The sequence below is a fragment of the Dermacentor albipictus genome, chromosome 7 (genome assembly GCF_038994185.2).
Source record: "Dermacentor albipictus isolate Rhodes 1998 colony chromosome 7, USDA_Dalb.pri_finalv2, whole genome shotgun sequence".
NCBI classification, from domain to species: Eukaryota; Metazoa; Arthropoda; class Arachnida; order Ixodida; family Ixodidae; genus Dermacentor; species Dermacentor albipictus.
Window position 1 is genome coordinate 18,150,890 of NC_091827.1, and position 23,438 is coordinate 18,174,327.

At 49.4% G+C, this 23,438-nt stretch overlaps 1 protein-coding gene across 6 annotated transcripts in view; it reads left to right on the top strand.

The window, feature by feature from the left end:
- Cph (BCL11 transcription factor chronophage) overlaps positions 1-23,438 on the top strand; it is a 592,695-nt gene that overhangs the window by 280,380 nt on the left and 288,877 nt on the right. For all 6 annotated transcript variants that reach the window (XM_070521709.1, XM_070521707.1, XM_070521710.1 and 3 more), the window contains one exon: positions 4,887-4,946. In XM_070521709.1, coding sequence (XP_070377810.1) covers positions 4,887-4,946 — 60 coding nt within the window. The remainder of the gene's footprint in view (positions 1-4,886; positions 4,947-23,438) is intronic.

The following is a 23,438-nucleotide window of genomic DNA, read 5'->3' on the forward strand; positions in this document are numbered from 1 at the left end:
GCGCTAAAACGGCACTACGTCATAACCTCACCGATCGAGACTTCGTGTCTGACAGCGAGAAAAACTTGGCCTTTCAGCGCATCGTGCTTCAGTAGCCGGGAGCTCTGTCGCCTGCTGCGCGCTTTAACGGGTGGCGGCGGAAAACGTGATCGTCGGTAGCAAGCGCGCATCTCGGCAAGAATGAACGACAGGCTGTAAAAAAAAAGAAAAAAAAAGAAAAGAAGGAAAGTGGGCTAAAGAAAACAGGAACGGGAGCATGCGAACGGCTGTGCCGAACGAAATGCGAGAAAGAAAGCACAAAAAAAGAAAGAGAGAGAGAGAGAGAAGACACGAGAGGGCGCTCGCTGCTCAGTTCGTGCCACCGTGCGCTTCATGGCTCGTTAGCGGGTCGGTCACGCCCCCCTGGCCACGCCCACGCAGCTACGCGCAGGTAAGCACGCACGCTCGGCTGTGGGCACGCGCGCGCGCTTACAGCGAGAAAAAAAGGTGTGTGTTGTGTGTGCGCGCGCATGGGATCACGCGAGAGGCATGGCCGGCCGAGCGATGCCGGAGGCGCTGGTTTAAAGTTTATTTATTTATTTATTACAAATACCTACAGCGCCCTAGTTGGGCATTATTGTAGGGGGGTTAATTACAAACGTAAAAGTCAACTTCGCGAACAATGGAATCATATAATCTGTGGTATTGGAAATACAATAATCGTAATTAGTAAAGAAAGACAACACATCCAGTACTAACAACATCCGATTATAAAATTTGTTACACAATGCATAAAATGGCACACTGGAAATATTGTCTAAAACAGATTCACTTAAAGTTCTCTATGGCAGATGAAAAGTTCGGCTTTCTTTGCGACTTGCGCGAAGGTGTCTATAAGAAGTCCGCTGATGATACGCTAAGTAAGGCTGTTACGTTGACTTTGCGCTGAAAGAAATTATCAACACGGGGAAATAATGAAGCACACAGAGCACGCAACATCGATGGTTTCGCACTGACCTCGTCCCATCCCTCTATACATCCACCTGTTGCGGCTGAAACGCCCGTGTACCAATGCATTGGGCACGTTAAAGAACCCCAGGTGGTCAGGGTTAACCTGGAGTACCCCCACTACGGCGTGCCTCATTAATAAGATTGCGGTTGTGGCGCGGGAAACCCAAGAATTCAATTAATTTTGTTACTGCGCGTGCTCGTTGTGATGCTGCATAGTTACGTGCTAGTGGATGAACGCGTCACACCATGTTACCGTCGTGCTACGGAGTAGCCTGCTAAGCGTATGGCAAGGCAAACATTGTTCGGTCATCCATTAAAGAATGTCATCGTGATCGCGACCAGCATGGCATGGTGGCGATGACGTGTTTCCATCGCTTGAAATCGCTCCCGTCGCATAAAGCTCCCAAAAGCATAGCCTTCCAGATCGGTTTCTGCTTCTACGTAGAAGTGCTCACTGGAAGCTGGATTCGGACACCACCTGTACGACGCACGTTTCTTTTTTTCGGTACAGCGCCAGTAGCACAGTGGAAGCAACGCACGGAGTCTTTATATGGTGTCCGTGACGTCATGCGAAAGCTATCTTTACTGTGTTGGGCTCGTTGGATGGGCATAGCGCGAATGCGCGGGAAAATGAATAGATCAGAGAAGACACGGAGCTCTGTGTTTGGTCTGGTTCGAAAGCCGTGCCTTGTTGCACGAGTCGGGAAAAGATTACAAGCGATGCCGATCGTCATAATGCGTTCCAAGATTACAAGCGGTGCCGATCGTCATAATGCGTTCCTCAGGCAACGAGTACTGAATATTAGGTACTATATACATGTACAGTATGGTCGAGTACTAAAGTGAACACCTAACCAACCAGTAAAAAAAAAAACAACAACAATATACCTGGAACATCTTTTTTTCCCATTTATATTGTAGCGAAGTGGCTGTTACAATCAGTTGGACATGTACTCGCACATAAAAATGTGTTTCTAAACCTTTGTTGCCAAATCTGCGATAATCGACTGCAGAATACTAAATACGTATTCACTTTCTATTCACAGTTGACCGTGTTGCTCACCCATATTCCTGCACATTGAAAGCAGCTACACGAGAAAGTGGGATATATGAATAAAATAAAAATAAAAGAAGGGGGGGGGGGCGAGGACGCACGGAGGCGTCCTTGGCCACTCCTTCGGCGACAACGGCACGCGCTCGCTGCGCGCCCTAATCCTCTGCACGATATTCACGCGCACACACTACACACTCTGCATACGCACGTGTCTCGTGAATCTTACCGCACGCAGAGCGGCTTTATAGTATACGTGAATGACGCGTCGACGAATTGTCGCGGTTATAACTATAAATGTACGCCGCAGTCTTCTGGGCACCCGCTCTGTGCCCAACAGTGGGTCCGACGAGAGCGTCACATATATATATATATATATATATATATATATATATATATATATATATATATATATATATATATATATATATATATATAGAGAGAGAGAGAGAGAGAGAGAGAGAGAGAGAGAGAGAGAGAGAGAGAGAGAGAGAGAGAGCGAAACTTTGTATGTGGTGATACTAACTGCGTTCGGAATTGGTAGATGGAACACCTATCAGTAACAGCGACTATGCCTTGGACTTCCCCTATCTTTTTCTTGTTTAGTCAGGGATGTTACTAACTTTACTTCTATACCATCTGCGGTTACACGAGGCAGTGAATGCTGCGACAACTAGGTATAGTATAACTGCAATTTAACAACCTTTCTTTCTTTTTGGCTTTTGCCCCTAGAAGTGCGGGGCCTCCGAAGAAATTAAAATAAATAAATAAGTACAACCGTAGATAGCATTCAGACACGTGTTCGAGGTAGATAAGCTGCGTCCCGAAGCGAGGAATACGGCCTTCCCATATTTCCGAATATATATGCGGCCTTTCGATGTTCACGTGTCTCTCTGTGTAATCCATGAACGGGAGCTTTTCGAAAGGAAACGACGTGCTAAGTTTTTGGGAGCGCCGCCCCGGCTTGCACGTGGGTTCTGCGATGCATTTTACTCTAGAGGGGAGAGGCCGCCGCGTCTTAACACGCAGTCCTCCCGATGTGGAAGACACTTGATCCTTCTTTGGTCGCGCGACGCGCCCCCCTGGTCAGCCGCGATCAATGGAGCTTGCGTCGTTGCCCAACCCACATCGCCTGGGTTTGTCGGCTTGTCCTTGAGGATTTCTAAAGGACGATACGTTCTTACTCTTTTTTTTATTTTCATTATTTTTCGGAAGGGAAGTAAAGTCAAGGCAAGTACGCCTACGCTGTACTTAAACTCTTACGGTGAATGCTTCCTTCTCGCTTGTCATTCTGAAATCGCGTCCAGGTGCTGGAAGAAAACCATTGAGATGTGCGGCGTAGTACACACTTACATAGTTAACTCACTCGGTGTTTAGGGCTGCTTGTAAGTGCGCGCGCGCGCGCGTGCTTGTGTTTGTGTGTGTGTGTGTGTGTGTGTGTGTGTGTGTGTGTGTGTGTGTGCGTGTGCGTGTGCGTGAGTGAGTGAGTGAGTGAGTGAGTGAGTGAGTGAGTGAGTGAGTGAGTGAGTGAGTGAGTGAGTGAGTGAGTGAGTGAGTGAGTGAGTGAGTGAGTGAGTGAGTGCCTCGACGCAAATTTTATTTGATTCCGTTATTAAGTTATTTGACGTATACAGTGTAGCCTAGCTTGGAAGGCAGTACTCGCTTAGTATACTAGTGGATTGGAACAGCATTTGTTTGCGTGAGGGTTTGGGGTCGGGGGCTCTAATGGAGGAATGTGTGTGTGTGGGAGGGGGAGGGGGTAGCATAGCAATAATTTCATTTCATACCAGCGCCGGTAACATCCGAGATACGCCGTGCGAGGGCTTGCAAGCAAGTTGTGTGCATAATGATGTCCGTTCAACACCTAATATCAGTCAGTGCTTTTCACGCAATTCTTTACGAAGTGCCGTACTTCTATTACATTCTTTTTTTTTTACAATATGGGTATTAACGACTCATACGGTGCTTTTAACAGTACGCTTGCACAAAAATGTCATTCCTACTACAGGGCACAGGAACACACTACCCTTGCGGGCTTGGTCCGCATGCTGCATTTATCCGTGGTGACACCGAAATAAAAAAGAAAGAAAAGGAGAGAAAACCCTATGCATCGCAATTTAGTCTCGGGAAATGCCCGATATTTTATTGCAGGCCATTGGAATTTGAGTTATACCCGTATTCCAGTCCACCGTGTCATTGAATGTTCTTACGGCACTTACTCGGCGATCATCAAAGGTGGTCCGAGCTACAGCGGGAGCATGAAATGTTGTCTGAGGGCGTGCGTGTATTGGAACCTACGCTTAGCGCTTCAGAAAACGGCCTCCGAGATCGGGTGGTGCGCGCAAGGATAGCGCGCGCTGCCCAATCTCAGAGGCAATGCTCATAGCAAATCCTGGTTCCTTTGTTCAAGTGTCAGTGTATAGCTTCGTGTACCTTTGCAGGCCGGTTTCTTCGTGCTACGCTCTGGTGGATGACAATTTTTCGTTTCATGTATGGGTGGTGGTGCATAAAACATGCGGCTGTGACGTGTTTCGAGCTCTGCAATCACTTCCGGCGCATACCGGCCGCAAAAGCATCTCCTTCGAGATTTGTTTGTGTTATTACGAGGGAGCAGACGATGGGCTCTGGATTGGGACACCACCTATGTATTATACAGCACTACCGGTGTAGTTCGCTTTTATTTTGGAAAGACAGCGTCACGCGTCATATTTATTTGAAGTACGCGTGTAATTAAGGCGTCTAGAAAACTCGGGAGGCTCAGTCGCGTGTCTTTGCATTATTTCTTTTCCCCTTCAAGGTATTCTTGTGTTGTAACAGTTTCGTTTCTTTTATCTTTCCTCTGCAGACGATGACGACGCCTTTGTATCCAAGGATGCCGTCCTCAAAGCGTCGCCGACGCGCGAGGGTGAGTCGTCTTGAATCGATCCTTCCGCGCGGCCAAGTAGTCCGAGCTAGGCCTAAGTTCACACGGCAGTCGCGTAAGCCACTGCAGATAAGAGCAGCGATTATGCACTGATGAAGAAGCCGTAGTTACAATCCGTAAAGTTAATAAGTGGGCTGACTGATTTTTGCTGCCTATAGTGGCTGTTTACGTGTGCTCTCTTGAACGAACTGACCCGAGTAAAAGAAGAGCGAGAGAGAGAGAGAGAGAGAGAACATGGACAAGGTTTGTTTCACAAATGTTCTAAATCGAACTTTTTTTTAAAATCAATTTTTCCTCTTCTTTCTTGGGGTTGGTGTTGGGATCGAATTTGTTTTTTTTATATTATTATTGCTATGTTTGGGGGTTCTGCATATCAACGGGCTTAAACTGTGGGTGAGTAACGCGAATTGCTCACCGCTGCGATGAGCGACGAGGCGAACTTATCCAATTGTCAGGAATATATTTCCAAGTCTCACAGTTTGTTCAATTGCGGCCGCGCCGAATGTCGTTGTTGTCACGTGCATGCCATCAGAGCGCAGCAACTAGAACGCACGCAAAGCGCTCGGTGGAAAGACATTAATTGATGTGCCTAATTTATTTTAATGTACCCGATATTCAAGAAGAAGAGGGAGAGGGAGGAGGGTTGCGATATAGATCCGCTTTGAAGCGTTTGCTCTGTAGTGGTTCCGCACGCAAATGAAATCAAAAGAACATATATGAACAAGCAGTGAACGACTGTTCGCATCGCTGCGTACACGAATATCTGTCGGACCTCGCTATAACAAACTCGCATCACTTACGAAAAATACATGCACTATAGCCGACATTCGTTATAAGCATATATGCATTGCATGACGATATTGGCAAAAAACCAGTTTAGATCGACTTCGCTATATCCAATAATTCGTTATATCTGCGTTCGTTACAAGGAGGTTCGATCTATTGCTATAATTGTAACACAGAGCGCGCGCGCGTTTAATTTCATTGCGCTGATCTACATAAAACACAGCCAACGTCAATTTGCAACTGCGCGTTTCGTATGTTAATGGTGAAATTATTGGTGGGTGCAAAAAACTTCTACGCTGCAATTTTTTTTACAGCCTTCTCTACCGCACCTGGGTCACACATTTGCATTAATTGCTAAAATCAAATAGAACGAGAAGAACACCACTTCGCGCACAGTCTGCCGAAGTAAACGCTCTTGTAACGTGCACACATCTCCATGACGATCCTACAGTTTTTTTTTTTTTTTTTTTTTTTTTGACGCGGGTTTGATCGTCGCCGCTTTCTTAAGCACATTCCAACGTTGTCGGAGGGCAGAGCGATTTCCCCCCGGTGTGTCGCTCGACGGTTTAGCTTTCTTTTTCTTCCACTATGCTGCCCCTTGGCTATACCGGCATGCCGTTCTTATATGTGTGCTTCCATGTGCCTTTGTGCCTATCTAATTTTCTTTCCGCCCATTCTTAGAGAAAGAGGAGATTGCGGGGTCGCTGGACATCTGACCGCTTGGCCGGGCAGTCTCCCCTACTTCGCCCACCCGGAGTGACCCTCTAAGTGCAAACTGCTCCTCGTGCGGGACATTTCCTCGCGGACGCTTTTTTTTTTCCCCCCCATGACCTCTCGGAGACGGAATTCGAGCGCGCTTTATGTTGCCGTTGTTGTCGGCTCGTCTCGGCTAGCGTCTATGGACTGGATCGTGAGACGCGCGAGAGTTGGAAGCGGTATATACGCGTCACATTTGTTGACGAGTGCATCTTACGCTGACTCGCCGCGTTGGGTGAAAACTGAGCTCGATCGTTCGTGCGCTGAAACTTTTGGAGCATTGCTTAGCGACGGGATGAGAAAGGCAACACATGGACGCATACTGACAACAAGTTTTATTTGAAGGAACATATACAACGAAAGAAGATGCGCCAGCAATTAAAAATAAGTTCATTGCGATAACGAATAGGCCACGTAACAGCCAGAGTGAACAGCTCAGTCGCCTGATCAGATGGTCTTACTGTCCAGATAATTTCGCTCTCTGTCGATTAATCTGAGCGATGGGGGTCCCTAACTACTCTGAATATCGTACGATTCGACAATTTCGCGCGTTGTTCGGTGTATGTGTCCCCACGATGATTTAACGATTGCCGAAAGCCGGAGAAAAACAAAATGACTTGTGAAGACTAGGATTTGATTACGAGGCACGCCCGTCGTAAGGAATTCCGGATTAATTTTGATCACCTGGGTTTCTCGAACGTGCACCTCATGTACTGTAGGCGGGCGTTTTTGCATTTCACCCTCTACATCGAAATGCGGCCGCCGCGGCCGGTATTCGATCGCGCGACCTCTGGCTTAGTAGCGCAGCGGTGCAGCCGTGCACTACGCCACCACGGTGCATGGGTGACAGCCGGAGTGCAACCGCACACATGAGCCCGTGTTCTGCATCTTCTGTCCCGTTTGTATAGCAGAAGTGTATAGCGTAAGCTGCTGTGTCATGACACATGAGAAAAAAAAAAAAGAAACTAAGTGCGCTTATAATTCCGCAAAATAGCATGACAGTCCAGAATGGAGTGTCACTGTGGCAACACACCGCACGATGATGCATGTTCACCTCTGTGTTTATGCAAAGAAAAAAGAAACAGTCTTTTTTCTTTCTCTACCCCCCTTGTTTTTGCCATGGGACGCATGAAGAGATGCTTACTTTGTCTATGCACCTAAAGATACTGTCTTTGGCATCTACTATAGGGGCATTTAAACGAAACAAAGAATCGATATTTTTTTCGCGTTCGTAACATACCAGCCAGTAATAGGAACCGGCTTGGAAACACATTAGTGTCCTTGTGAGGTGCATTCTGGTTTCTGGAAGGCAAAGGAGCACTCTTGATACCGAAAAACATTCAAATATATCTTACTGCTTCTCACGCTTCCCGGCAACTGCAGTTTAGGTTACCGTAATAAATGTTCACAGGGAATCTTTGGCGGCGAACGCTGTGCAGGAAGGTGAGAGTTCTGGTAGAAACGCGGCCTCTTGCGGGGGCCGATCCTGGTGGTAGTGCACACCCTCCCCCCCCCTCCCCCATAAAAAAACACTCCATCATTTTCTGGTTTCTGTTATCGTTCCGCACTTTTAATATTTAAGCCTGAGAACATTTAACATAAAAGACGTGCGCTGTCGGTGTTTTGTTTCGTGACTTTTGTTTGTTGGTCGTAATCCTCAAAATTCCGAGGAATAAGATTGCCAAGAATGTAAAACAAGGTATGAGCAACTTTAGTGACAGCATGGTGTGATGATATAACCCGCATATACTGCGTGTCATATGGCAAGGCGTGGCATATACATATACCTAAAAATATGCGGCAATTTTGGCTCATTGACAGCTTCGCCGACACCGGACTTCCGAAGACACCCGAGGCCCTTAATTAACGCTATCGCGTTAATATAACATCGTTATTCCTCGCTGCAAGTTAAATGAATTCCACAGTTTTACGTGCCACACCGACGATCTGGTTACGAGGGACGCCGTAGTGGGAAACTCTGGATTAACTTTAACCACTAGGGTTTCATCCAACGTACACCAAACTCCGAGTACACGAGCGTTCTTGCATTGCACGCCCCATCTGATTCGAATCCGCGACATCGCTATCAGTAGCGGGACTCGATATAGGCAATCAGCTATACCGCGGTGGGTGTAAACGCCAGCCCTAAACTCAGCGTCGCTTCTTGCGGCAACCCTGAAAGGCCACACGCACACCAGACGGACATACATGGACGCACAAAGCGGCGCTACTAATTTACAATCTAAACCTGGTACAGCGCAACGTACAAAGGAAGCAACAAGCCGAGCCGGCCAGATAAGGGAACTGAGCGCTGTGTTCCCTTATCTGGCCGGCTCGGCCTGTTGCTTCCTTTGTACGTTGCGCTGTACGAGTTTCAGAATGCAATACCAACTCGCCCAGTCCTCAACCCTAGAGAACCAATTTACAAAGTGCGCGCCAAATTGTCGTAGGAAATGTCCCTCCCTCGAGACATCCTTATCTTTGTTATCAGCCTTCTTGGTATTATTTGTTTTGATGTCAACGTATCTCTATTATTATTTTTTTTATATTTCGTTATTTCATTTAGTTATTCGTTTATTCGTTTTTCTCCAGCACAACAGCGAGAAATTAGATAGCCGAGGCGTACGTTCTATCTCAATCTATCTACAACAACCAATTCACAAACGAACCGAGACTCTTTATTCATTGCATTTTTTTAAAATTGTTACAAACATCCTATTAAGTCCGTGGGGTGAAACACGTGTCCCATGGCTTTTTTTTTTGGAAGGTTATGCTAGACAGATATGGAAGCTGGCGATGGTGGGTAGCGTGCGGAGCTCAACAGGAGGTAGGATGGGGGGAACCGGGTCAGGCGCTCACGTGGCATCACCTGCCCATATATATACTGCCGCGAAGCCTTCGGGTGGTCACTCTTCCGCACGCAGAAAAAATAAAAAAAGGAAAAAAAAGAAAGAGAAGCTAGAACAAATCTGGACACTACCGAGAATTGACCCACGCATAGCCCTCCCCTTCCCTCTCCCTTTACCCCCTCAATCTCTGCACACACGCCATTCCGCAATGAGAGCAAACGTGCGGTCCGCGGCGCGAACTACCGGCGCGAGGAAGCCGTGTTCAGTGGGCGCGGCGGCGGTGTGTTTAGAAAGTGCGGCCATCGGGAAGGGCCTCACATTTCATCCCGCCCTTCCCTCCTCCTCCCCCGTTACATCGTGCTCAGTTCTGTGTGCGCCACCTGGACTCGCAAATTTCGCCACGACGGTTCGCGCGAAGCGCATGGATTCAAGAGAAAGAAAAAGAAAGAAAGAAAGAAAGAAAGAAAGAAAGAAAGAAAGAAGGAAAGAAAGGAAGGAAAGAGCGAGGAGGAGAAGTCTGTGCCGCGTCCATGATAAGGCTCTCCTGGTAGGCACAGCCTGCCCGCTGTGTGAATTACGGGAACGTGCGGTCAGCGTACGCGATGGACGTTCGCGATGCCTGCCGGGAACCGCGTCCGGCATGCGACTTCGCTGGCGAGCGTGTGTGTGTGTGTGTGTGTGTGTGTGTGTGTGTGTGTGTGTGTGTGTGTGTGTGTGTGTGTGTGTGTGTGTGTGTGTGTGTGTGTGTGTGTGTGTGTGTGTGTGTGTGTGTGTGCGCGCGGCCTGTCCGTTTGGAAGCGCCTTTAGAGCGCCTGCAGCGAGTCGCTTCTGAAAAATGCGCGACAGATTAGAAAGAACATTAAACGAACAAGAAAGGAAAACAAATTATGGTCGCAGCCAACAGGTGGCGCGCACATATCGCAGCTGTTGCTGTAGGCGGTCAGAGAGAGAGAGAGAGAATGAAGATGAAAGGCAGGGAGGTTAACCAGATATGAGTCTCCGGTTTGCTACCCTACACTGGGAAAGGGGGATAGGGGTTAGAAAGATGACAGAGAGATTTGGTTATGGGAATTCATCTTGCGTTTTTTTTTATACTTAGGTAGGACATCATTAGGTAGTACAAGAGCAAGAGCTTGGTGGCGCAATCCCCTGCCCCGTTCCAAAGGGGACGTTCATAACATCCATTCATCCATACATCCATCGGTCCATGTAACTAGTTGTGTTGTGTAACTAGTTGCTTATGATTTTGTGTACTCAGTAAAGCGGAAATTTGCCGATGACGTTTCGGCTTGCCAGTTTCTTAAATAACCAAGCGAATGCTTAGTTCCTAATGCAAGCAAAAGTAATTCGAGGTTGAATGTCAAGAAGGCCAACAGTCGTCTAAAGCAAGGAAACATGTGGCCGAATCGAAATATACATCGATGTTTTAGACTGACCCCTGTGCGATAGATTGCGGCAATGCTGATCAGGAGGTCGGGGGTTCGATTCCGGCCGCGACGGCGGCATTACGACGCAGGCGGAAGCCAGACACGCTCATGTACCGCGCATTGGGGTGCACGGTAAAGAAAAAGAAAAAACTACAATGGTCAAAAATTAACCGGGAATATCTCATAGCTACTGCGGCGTGCTTCATAATTACACCGCGAGTGTTGGAACGTAAAACCGCAGAATATAATTCCAATGTTTAGACTGGAGATAACGCTACAAAAAGAACTCTAAACAAGGAGACGGCACGCGGCAGATCGGATTTGAACTTTCGTTACTCCTGCATTTGGTGCGCGTCCGATTCCGTCCTATAAGATCGTGGTTGTTCTCTCTCACGCGATTAGAGACAATTTTTTGAGCTACATATGGACATGATTTGCCACGAACCGTTAACGTCACCGAGCATCTTAGGTCGAATGCCCGGCCCTTCAAAACAGCGACGGGTTTTGGATTTATTGTTCAAGTACCTGTCAGAAATTGGTCTAATAGGAAAGCTCTAAAAATTGCACACTTCATGTACAAAAGCCTAAATTTAGCCGCCAGGTCACCTGTAAATATTAGTATCAGGTTCACTCGGACAGTTCATATTTATTTTGATCCTCTTTTTCTCTCCCTCTCTTCTGGAATCCTTTAATCCCATTCCCCATCCCTATACAGAGTAGCATGCCAGCGGTTATATACTCGCCGGCAAAATTCTCTGTTTTTCTAATAAAGAGCTCCTCTCTCTCTCTCTCTCTCTCTCTCTCTCTCTCTCTCTCTCTCTCTCTCTCTCTCTCGAGGCTATATGTATGTGGATGTAGGGCGTAGCCGTGACAGCGTTAAGTTCACGATCTGAAGTCTCATTCCAGTTTTGGCAAGCCCGGCTACGAAGGTCGCCTGCGCACGAGAAAATATAGTGACGCTTTATTACGCGCTTAATGCAAGCTATGTTCTGTTTTTTCGAAGGCTCGCACGCGCAAAGTGTTCAAATGCAGCTGTAATACGTGCTGCCTTTAGCTTTTTCTTGTCCACGAGAGGTGCCGCCAAGTCGCGGAGGCTTCTTCGAGATGCGTTTTAAGAAGCGAGAGACAAAACCGTAGAAGAGACAACCTTCGACGTATACTGTCGCCACATTGAGTCGACGAAAGAGAGTTGGGAAGAGAGCTGAGAAAAATAGAGAGAGAAAAAAAGAAGAAACGAAATGAAAAGACAATGAGAGAGCTAGGGTGGCTTAATCTAGCGTACTAAATGGAGCGAGCGAAGAGAAAACCGACCGCTCGTTGTCAGCCGTCGACGAACGGATGAAATACGCGCGGACAGCGGGCTGGCCTGGCCTCCGTCTCCGGCTGGACTAAAGTGAAAAGGCCTTGGGGCCGGACAGCGAGCCCCGCCGCCGGGCTGGCCCGTCCTGTTCGCAGCCACCGTAGTTGCGTGCAGTGTCCCCGAAGCATGGAGACCACGCAGACGCGTTGTCACGCGGCAATTACATCGTTTGTGGAACTGTGCGCGTTATAAGTTGGCCTATTGTTGGACTCCTGGTGCTGCTTGTTTCTGTTTGTGACCTTTGATAGGAGGTCCCACAGCCTAGAGCTTCCGGACCTCCTTCTGTTTATTTATCCGTACGTTGTATTTTGCTATGAATTTAATACACTATAGATTCTGATTCTGATTCGTTACGCATACCCATGTTGCGTGCACTAATTGGAGCAGCGCTAGAACACGGCCAATGTGTGGACATATCAAATCCAATGTGCTACTGACATCTGCCCAGTGTATGACCACCGTAGTTTACAGAATGTAGCGTTATAGATCAAACACACTACTGGGTTAGCTGTAATAAGCACACCGTGTACAGCACAGGAAAGACGCAAACGAGGACAGAATGCGAGCGCCCCGGCATGAGTGCATTATTGGTAGACCGATCCGCGACAAATGTATGCCCTCAGCTTCCGAGTCCGAGGCTCTCGCAAACTTATTGGATGGCCATTATTTGTTCTACGCGTGATCAACATTGCTGAGGAGTGCAGATTTTATTGCGCGGATTTTGAACGTTGCTCAATGCTGGTTTATCGTAGGGCCCTTCCCACGTATGGTCACCGTTGTCTAACGTTGGGCCAATATAATCGACGCCACACAGGTTGCCACAAGCCTCAGAGTCAAGGAACGAACGTCTCTTTGCTCTCTCTCTCTTCCATCTGTCATCACCCTTTAACGCATGGAATAGCTAACAAACCTACGCCTAGTAGACATCCCTGCCTTACCTCCCGCGCGCGCACTCACACACATACACAGGTAGTCCAGTCGGCTACCCTGCTCGGAGGAAAATTGGATGAGCGATTAAAAGAAAGAAGACGAAGGCAAGAAAAGAGAGAGAGAGAGAGAGAGAGAGAGAGAGAGAGAGAGAGAGAGAGAGTTCGCGCGGGCAGTAGCAGACACGAGGCGTAGCAAGCAGACCGCACACAAATTCCCGCAATGTGAGATTGCCATAACGGGGGGACTACATCGCGACGCGGATAAATCGCACGCACGACGGCGACGCGCCCTTCCCGATCCCCCAGGCTTACGCGGCGCTGCACGGAACTCGCCGGGCCGAGTTTATATAACGAGCGTGGCCCGCTGAGGGCGGCCGAGAAGGACCCGTGGGCCTCTGGCGTCACGACGGCCACAAGTGGATTTGGGGCCGCGTGCACCGAGTAAGCAGAGACGACGTGGTCCGCTCTGTGTGGCCAAGGGCTTCTTCGAAGGCACGAAGAAAGGAAGAAAGAAAGAAAACGCGAGACGCGGCCAAATAAAGTGGCTTTGAGGAAGAGCGCGTACATGGAAGGACGAAGAAGAAGAGGAGGCTGAAAGAAAACTAAAGAATTGAAGCGGGCGAAGTGTTGAGAGAGCCGCGGTCTCCGGTTGACTCGGCCGCAGCGGAGCCCGCTTGCCTTCCAGGAAACCGAGCTCGGTTGCCTCGAGGGAGTGGTGTGTGTGTGTGTGCGTGTGACGTGGGATAGGGGGAGGGGGGCAGGGGTAGCGGTCGTGTCCGTCTCGCAAACGCCACATGGGCGCGCGTGAGTCCCATAAACTGCGACGATGCGTCACTTTACGAAGACAGGATGGCGCCAGCCCATACATGTATGCCCTACCAGTCTGCTTGCCCGTGCAGAATAACAGAAGGAAATAAACAGAGCTGGACATATTGCGTATGTGCGAAGGTTCCATTTTTCTTTTTCTGACGCTGCACAGATAAATGCTGTGGGATAGGTGAAGATTTCTGACCTTTACTAGCTCAGTACCAGAAGAGAAACCTGGGGCGAGTTGGTGGATAATTCATGTTTCGGAAATTAAGACGCTAAACAGACAAGGACGAAGGAAAAAAAAGAACTCGACACATCGCCAGTGTTGTATTCTTATCCTTCGTCCTTGTCTGTGTTGCGCTGGTAAATTCCGAAACATGAATCACTAGCTCAGGGTACAACGTTTTACCGGCGTAGGAATGAGGCTCGTTCTGGCGTGCCATCAGAAAGAGAACGATGTGCCTCGTCAAGATGCTTTGTCCTGGCATCGAAGAGAGGCTGACGATGCAGGTGCCTTGAAGGCAGGGTTTTTAACAAGGAAACCAAGAAAGAAGCGTTGCCAGGTGGACATCGTCCGCAGAAGGGACGCCTGAACCAAGCTGGGACGCCTCTATATGCTGTAACTTACGTGCAGTCAACAGCAAAAGCTTGCGCGATGCGGTTTCCCCTTCAAATGTGACTTCCTCCACTGTTAAGGCATGTCACTTCGTATTCAATGAATCACTGTGCAGGTGGCAAAGGCTACTGCATGCTGGAACATTTAATTCGAGGCTGTGGGACCACGCTTCGCGAGAATTCAGCTTCTTGGCAGACCATGCGTCCCGTAATCTTTTGCGCTTGGCTGTACCTTACAATCCGCGCGTTGACTCAAAGGCAAGCTGCTGGTCGCGGAGATGTTAGCATTCGCTGGCACTGGTTGGAAAATCCAATGCAACCGGATTGGACGACGGCAAATTGATTACGGGCACATTTAGTTTGTGCACCAGGGCCGCGTTCGGTATACAGGCGTCGAGAGAAACAAGTGCGCGTGGATGTGGTCACGCATTTCTTTGTTTGTTTTTGAAGTCTTTGTTGGTTTGGTGGCGTTTGTACCGTAGTTTCGTAACATCGCATATAATTTGTCTCGCCCAACCTTTGCGATGTTTGCAGTGACGCAGCCTGACCGTCGATACAGCGATACACACACCTCACATCATCGAACTTGGGGGATGCTGTGAGGTATGGGACCTAGCGTCACACGAAAAACGAGAAAAAAAAATGTCCGAATGGTTTTCACCGGCGTCGCGATTTCAGGAGAGCTTGTAGTAGTGGACACGTCCAATATCCGCCTTGTAGTCGAATTCCGCCAAGAGTTCCTGTTCGAAGCGGTAACCTGAAGTAACATGAGACTGCACGGAATGCATGATGCCAACCGGCTGGACAGCCGAGAAATGTCCAAGGGCGCGCTTTTGTAGCGGTTCGCGTCCGGCGTGACCACTGCCATAGCTGCGCGTCATAGCAAGCTGGTCGTCGCTGTACAGCAGCCGCGTACACTTTCTCATCGCTCGCCGGTAATAGTTGGTGTTCGAAACACCGACCTGACGTGTTTCCGGCTGCGAAAAAATTGCTTCCGCCGCATTCAACCAGCAAAAGCATCCCCTCTAAGGTCCGCACTTAAAATCCAGAGGGCGCCACCCTATGGTAACGTGGATTTGGACGCCGCCATATAGCCGAGCGGCCACCACAGGCTCGTCCCCCGAACCCGCTCCTTCGCCCCCCGAACAGTTCAGAGGACGAACTCTCTCCGGTCATTTGGCACGCGACCAAAGAACAGGCGGAGAAAAAAAAAGCCCGGCCCTGGCGAGCGTCCGGAGCGAACCTCACCTCGCCGGCCCGCGACTTGGATCGTCGCCCTGCTCGACCTGCGGCTGGGCGGTGGTGCGAAGCACGGTGGGTGGGTTTTGGGGGTTGCGCCGGCGTGGTTGGGTGTCGGCAGCGCGTGGACCCTATTCAGGTCGAAGGCGCCCAGTCACGTCGACGACGCACAACAACCGAGTTGTTGTTGTCTCGAAAAGTGTGCTCCCCCCCCCCCCCCCCCGACGACTCTGCGAGCGACCCTATACATTTGTGGACGAGCTGGCTCGGGTCCATCCTCCGCATACGCCTCGACCAGCTAGCCGGGAGGTCCGGAGAAAAAAACAAACAAAAAACAAGCCGGGGTGGGGGGGGGGGATGTTCCTGGCCACGGGGTCCCAAACATAGCGGCACCATGGTTCCGTGCATAGATGAAATTGGGCGCAGGAACATGCGGCTATAGTCGTTTACAGACTGCCGTTGTGCAGAAAGGAATTTACGCAGTGTCTATACTGTTTATACACTTGAATTGCGGTGGGTCAAGTAACGTTGATTCCTGAATTACCTTTTGGGACAGCCAACTATTAGGAAGCCTGTTTTGCCTCTGGTTTGTCATTAATAAACAACGACTAAAAATCGACAAGAACGATGACAGCAGGCAGAGGAACCTTAGGCCGAAATCACAAGACTTTTCATTCGTAAGTGCTGCTACCGATCGGCTGACGTCTGCTGTGAGAAACAGTTTCTGTCACCTTTCTGCCTTCTTTCTTTTCATCGCTCATTCAATCTTCCTGCGAGCCGGGTAGCCAACTGGACTGTGTGTGTGTGTGTGTGTGTGTGTGTGTGTGTGTGTGTGTGTGTGTGTGTGTGTGTGTGTGTGTGTGTGTGTGTGTGTGTGTGTGTGTGTGTGTGTGTGTGTGTGCGTGCGTGCGCGCGCGCGCGTGTGTGTGTGCGTGTGTGTGTGTGTGTGTGCGTGTGTGTGTGTGTGTGTGTGTGCGTGTGTGTGTGCGTGTGTGTGCGCGTGTTTGTGTGTGTGTGAATATGGACCCAGAGGGCGTAATTCTCAAAGGTTTTCACTGATAAGGGCTGTTTGAAATTGGCCTGCCACCTTCGTTAACACCGTGTCCGACATCGCGATCGATTGATTGGTCGCATCTGCTCTACTGAGTACCGTTTCTCATTGACCGGGCACCTGCGGTAACAATTCACGTATGCTCGGCGTCTGCACTCACCAACAGAAAGCGTAAGAACACTTTTATTTTTTTGCAAACACGTGTCCGCGACTTGTACAGCCGAATCGTCGCGTCGTTCCAACCCCGCGCGCGGGCCGCCCTTACCGGTGCTGCACGCATCTTTTGCGAGCCGATGCTGTATAGGGGAGAGAGGCCACACACACCGGGCCGGGCGGCGACAAGCGTGTCGTCGTCGTCGTCGCTCGCTGGCTTTCGCGGTGACCGTGGGTCCGTTCGGCTGGCGCTCGGCGAGCGAAGGGGCCGGCGAAAGGGGGAGCGGCTATTTCGGCCTCGTCTCCGGTCGTGTGACGAACTTAGCCCTCGTGTGTCCTCGGTCGCCTGTCCGCCACCCGGGGTCGCCGTGCGGGGACCGGAGGTGTGCGCGGCGTTGCGCGTATACCTCCAAGGGACCCCCCCTCCCCCGCGATAGGGAGGACGCTGTTCCAGGTATACAGCTTTGCAGAAGGGTTGAAATCCGGGCCCCTTGGTACATAGTTGAAGGAAAATGAAAAAAACCAGTCACAAAAAACAAAAGACAAAAAGAGAGGCTCACACCACAAGTCGTTGTGGCGTGAACCTCTATTCTTGTCTTTTTTTTGGGGGGGGGGGACTGGTTTTGTTTCCTTCACGTATACAGCTAGCTCACGGCCGGGACGCGGGGAGGCATTGTACGCTAGCCTGCGTTGTCGCACGCTCGTGGTCAACTGATTGATTAGTGGTCTTATACTGATTGAAGTTATTATTCTACTATCAACGATGGGAAAATAAAGGGCGTCGCGAGTGCAGCTCACTTGCTGGGATCCCAAGGTGGAGCATTGTGCGAAAGTGGACGCAGTCACCTCAACGTGGTCATTTCGTTGATATGTTGGTTTAGTTATTGTGGTATCGTAAGCAAAATATTGGGGTGACAAGTGAAACAATATACACCGTCGACCCCAACATGGTCATAGCTTATGGCTGGTGGTTTACTTATGGTATTGGAAACGTTGGCGAAATGGTTTAAACCCGACCAAATCACTACTATAACCCAGTAGGAGAGAGAGATATGTTAACCAAGTACGCGCCCGGTTGGCTACCCTACACTTGGGAAGGGAGAAGGGGAAGAACAGATAAGGAGAGAAAAGAAATATAATAGACAGACATTCACTGTCAGTCGCAGAGGAATCGCCACGGTCACAGGCGTTCATACAATCCAGTGTGCTTCACGAAGTACAGAAGGACTAAGTGCCGTAAACACGCATGTTATTAGAAAGGCGTAGCCTCCCGACGTCTCTAACCTGAATTGTTGAAATTCAGGGCGACCTTTTGACGTGTCAGTTTTCTTTTTAAATGCTACCCCTGGAGTTCAGTTGGTGCATTGCGATGAAGTTTGGCAGATAAATGAAGGGGGAAATGTCCGAAATTCTTCGGTATGTTTCTCGTTCCGTCTGCCTGGTATAGGGCAAAAGTTGCACCTTACTGTTACTGCGGATGTTATGAACCTGTGTGCACAAACAAACAAACAAACATACAAGTAACCAAACAAATTTGACAATAACAACAACCAAAGGAGATGACTCCCCTTCAGTGGCTGAACAAGAAAGAAACAAACAATTAACCAAACAAATTTGACAAAAAGAACAACCAAACGATATGACTCCCCGGCAGTGGCTGATCATCCACGTCGGTCGCTACCACGATGATTTTTTTTTTTTTCACTGTCCGGTGCGCTAATTTCCGGCTAGGCTAACAATATCTCGAGTGAGCGATAATGCAGTAGTGCGTGTAGTGCGCTAAATGTTGCCGGAATGCCCAGCCGAACGAGGCGCATCGTCTGGCGCCGCAGGCATAAATTCAGCGCCACCTGTCGGGAACAGAGCGAAACGCTGCTCGTTGGTGATTCCGCCAGGCTGCCCGTGTTAATAGGGTGCGCACTCGTTAATATAATGAAAAAGGAAAAGTAACGAAAACAGAAAATGACTTAAGTGTTTGGGTAGCGGCAGCTTCATTAGCCAATCGGTCGTGAAGTCCGCGCCGTAATTAGCACGTCCGTTACCTCTAGGTTCACCCCGTGTACCGTTACGACGTGCCAGCCAATGTACAGAACGGCTTCTGTAGGAGCGATAGGCAGTTGCTACCATGCACCAGATGGGGCTGCAGATGCTGCGTCTGAATATGTATGCGCGACACCAGCTGTATGTTTTTTTACAGCCGCCGCTGTATACACTTCCTAGCCAGGAAGACGAATGAACATATGCTAGCCAAGTGAGGCAGAGGAGGAGAAGGAAGCAAGAATGGATGGAGAGACAACTGAATTTCCTTTCGGCCTAGACGAACAAGTCATACGCAGAGGATCGAAGAGCCGTTTCGATATAAAATCCGAAAAAAATTGTGGCCATTTATGGGTCTTTAGAGTGTATTTAAACCTAAATGCGAGTGTTTATGCATAGCACCCCCCATTGGGATGCCACCTCCGAGTATGCTGCGGGTTCGAATTCCGCAGACCTACACCGTGATCACGTGTTAAGCAGCAGAGCGCCAAGCACTGAACCCACAGTACGCCTTTTTCTTTTTTTCGAAAGGGAATTTTAGAAGTAACATCACCCGGTGGCGTTTCGTACTCTAAAACCCAAACCATTTTGTACGCATCTTGGATTCTTTCGTGCTGCCCTTGCGGTATTTTCTACGCCTGGACGATATATAGCTTCCCCCATCTGTTGGTCGCCCGTTTCTAAAGCTCTCCAATGTAGGCTGCATTACATTCAGTCGTTGCCATGACAGCGTGACGATAGTTTGCTGCACTTTACGTAGCGCGACGGGTAAGGACAGTCACAGTAACAGCCTAAAAAAGAACTCGTGTATACCAGCTACCCTCGTAAAGCAACTTGTTTATCTCCACGGCGTAAGAGAGCAAGCACTCGGACGGCATATCATTTCGCACCCAAGCGCGAGAATAGTCGCGTGACGACGTGCCAGTAATAGAGGAACAGGAAAGGCAAAACAACAACAACAAAAAAAAAACGTAAGCGACAGGATGGATGAGCACACAGAACTGGGTGGCAGCGGTACGTGGCGGCGGCTCTGCGTAACAGTGGCGATTAGCGAAAGCGACGGTGCGCGCAAAGCGGTCGCTTATGCGTTCGCCGCCTCCCTCCCTCTCCCCTCCCTCTTACCCCCTTCCGTTGTCCCTTTGCTCATTAGCAGAGGTCACCTGCGGCCGACCCTATTTACAGACCACTAATTGGAGTATAACCAGCGCACCCTCCCGCCAGCACCTGCGCGAGCAGGGACCCACCGCTGAGTCACGCTCGGACGGCCACCGTCCGCCATATTGCTTTGTTTTTTGTCGCTTTGTTGTCTCTTGTTTCTCGTGTGATGTCGCCGCGCGACGGTCACGCGATGTTCCGCGCCATCTATCGTGGTCTCTGTCCCCGCGTCTCTCTTGTACTAAACTTTTTTTCTTCTTTGTTTTGCTTTTGCACCCGCAAAGCTACTATAGTAGCTTTGCGGGTTTATGCGCTGGAAGCTGCAGACCGCGAGCGCCTCAATGCCGCGTAGCGGATTACACCCGCTCTCTGGTGGAGAGCACCGAACACTCTCTCTTGTCTCCCAATTTTTACCGTAATGGAGGTCCCTGCGCTGTATTACACGCGTCCAATGGTCCTCGCGGCTTTCCTGTGCAACGCTCTATTGTTGAGCTTAATAACGTCGTTTTCTTTTCTTTCTACCATTCTAATGTTGGTGTTGTTGTGGTGGTGATCGTAGCTAGCCGCCGTCGTTGTCGTCTGCTACACGCGTTGTCGTTTGTCGTCTGCTCGTAAACACCGTGCCCCCCCCCCCCCCCCCCCCACGTCAGTGATGGGCCATGGCGCTGGCGCAGTACGTTGCCGAGCGCGTGCTACGTCTGCTGCATGCGCCAAGATGGCGTCGCGTAGTCGGATGGCATCGTTACAGCAAACTAGTACACTGTAACAGCGTCGTGTTGAGCAAAGGTGCACGTACTGCATTTGCGATTCAAGTTTTGAGAACGTGTGTGGGAGTGGTCATCATGGGATGCCGATGCGAGGGGTTCCCAAACAAGTTCAACATGTTTCCACGAATTTAACAATGTTAAATGTAGACTCACGCAGTAGGGGGCGGTTTGTATGCTGTGTAGCAGCGACTTTATTTTTTATTGTTGAATCTCGAGGAATTAGTATATAATATAGGCTCAAAGGAATAAGAATTTAGAGAAGGAATAAGCATGCAGGAGACCGTGCCACCTGAAAACTGACCGATCGGAAGCATTCATTCATTCATTCATTCATTCATTCATTCATTCATTCATTCATTCATTCATTCATTCATTCATTCATTCATTCACACTCCTACTATCATCCAAAGGCACTGGATGACAGCAGCATAACTGCATAAATGTCCTTTGTCGCACCAAGAAAACGCGCAACGCAATAATATACAGCGCATGCCACGGTACATTCTACATCAGCAAAGAAATTATTCGGCACATAAATGAACAGCACATGCCTACCTTCGTGTATGATTGTGTTCCCTTGGGCTGACTGGTACATGGCTTATTCTGAAACAAACACTCACAAAAGAAAAAGAAAAAAAGAATACAGAAACACGGGCATTCTTGCGTGCAGTTTACACAGTGTGAATATCAGGCACATATTTAAATCTGTTACGCTCCGTTATCGTTCAAGTACAGAGAGATTTCTTAAACCTATCGGTTCTTGCGAAGTACGGTGTGCTCACATTACAGCGTCGGCACTTCTTATCTTGGCTTCGGCCTGCATTAGAGCGGTGAAGCCTCTTCGACGGCTACAGTAATTGGTCGATTCGAGAGGCTCAAGGTCCTAAAGCAACGGTGGGACTGCGAGAGACACCTCGGCAGCGGAGCTCTGCGGATTAATCTGTTCACCCCGTGGTTTTCTTTACTGCGCAGACACAGCGCGGTAATCATACGCTAGCGTTTTTTTGCATTTCGGCGTCGTCGAATGCCACAGCTGCCGTCAGGAATCGCACGCGCGACCTCGCGTGCTCAACAGCGGAATGCCGTATAGCCACTGCAGCAAATGGACGGCGACAGTGTTCCGTCGACCGATATCACTGTGGTCTAACGGGAGGCATGCAGATGTGTCGCAGAAGGAGAAGCGCTGCATAGCCGGTAATAATACGTAGCCGATGTCGCAGGATGCGGGCATGACAAGGTGCACTTGCGACACTCCCCTCTAATGAAGCCGGGTCTCCGGTCGCCGAGCCGTGACGACGAAACGGCTAAGAGAGTCGCCTTGACACGACACGGACTCTGCGCGTCCTTGTCTCGAAGCGACGCGCGGGGCCCTTCTTGCGTCGCTGTCCCGAAAGCGATAGCGACACTTTTTTTTCTTTTTTTTTTTAATGGCAAACTGTTCGTTTCAACTTGGGTCGCGAATTAGGAATACGGTGTGCGGTGGTGGTTCTCCTTGACGTTCTTGGTTTGACGTCATTGTTTTTTTGTTGACTCCCTGTTGACGACGATGTCGCCTTGATTTCTTCGCATATACCGTGCGCGACATGTTGGCAATTAGTTAATTGACGCCCTCATTAGGTGGCGAGTGCGCGTCACTCTAGCGACAATGTAACACGTAACACTAGAGAACAGCAGACGGCGCGAGATGGTGGGTATATGTATTTGTTTGCAGAGAGAGAGACAAAATATGCCGATCCAGCCCACATGTTTGAATCTGCGGAACGAAGGTTTCGCGGAGCGGATAAATAAATGCCATGCAACCGATTATATTCTGCACAGCGTTGTGCACCATTTGGCGATTACTTGCCTGTCAGTGCATGCAAGACGGCAGGACGCGGAGAGGCCCCCTTTATATGACACTGTATCCTTGGTCGGCGCGCTGACTAGAGCGGGCCGATCCCCGAGATAGCGCAGCAGTAAACTGCACTTTACTCGGCGAAAGACCAGCCAAGCAGATGCCCCAAACTCCCAAACCCTAGGAAAGTAAGCATAGAAAGGTTTGCTTTCCTTCAAAGGAATTGTGCTCTTGGTGACGTATTCTTGTTGCATTGAGGATGTTTAGCTACCACTTGTTTTCGCGCTGAGTAATTCCGTCGAAAACAAGGCCAGCAGACACTGCGCCTGTAAGGGTAGTACAGATGGTAGTGCTGTCCTACGTGTAAGCTATTCGGCAAGACAGCAGAACCCAGCCACGGTCAGGATAACCCGGGAGGGTTGGCAGAGGAAGCTTCTCATTAAAGAAGAAAAAAAAAAGAAGAAACTAAGCATGAATGAAAGGCAGAGACTGAGCCTGGTTGACTACCCTGCACTGGGGTAAAGTGGGGAAAGGATTAACATAAGGAGAGAAAGTCAACAATAGGCCGGCACGTATTGTTATTGGCCGGCACGTATTGTTATTGGCCGGCACGTATTGTAGCGTATTGCAGATCGCTTATCGCAGACTGCCGCTCATTCCGGTTGATTTTAGCAATAGCAAAATCGCTCCTGCGGCCTTACGCAGC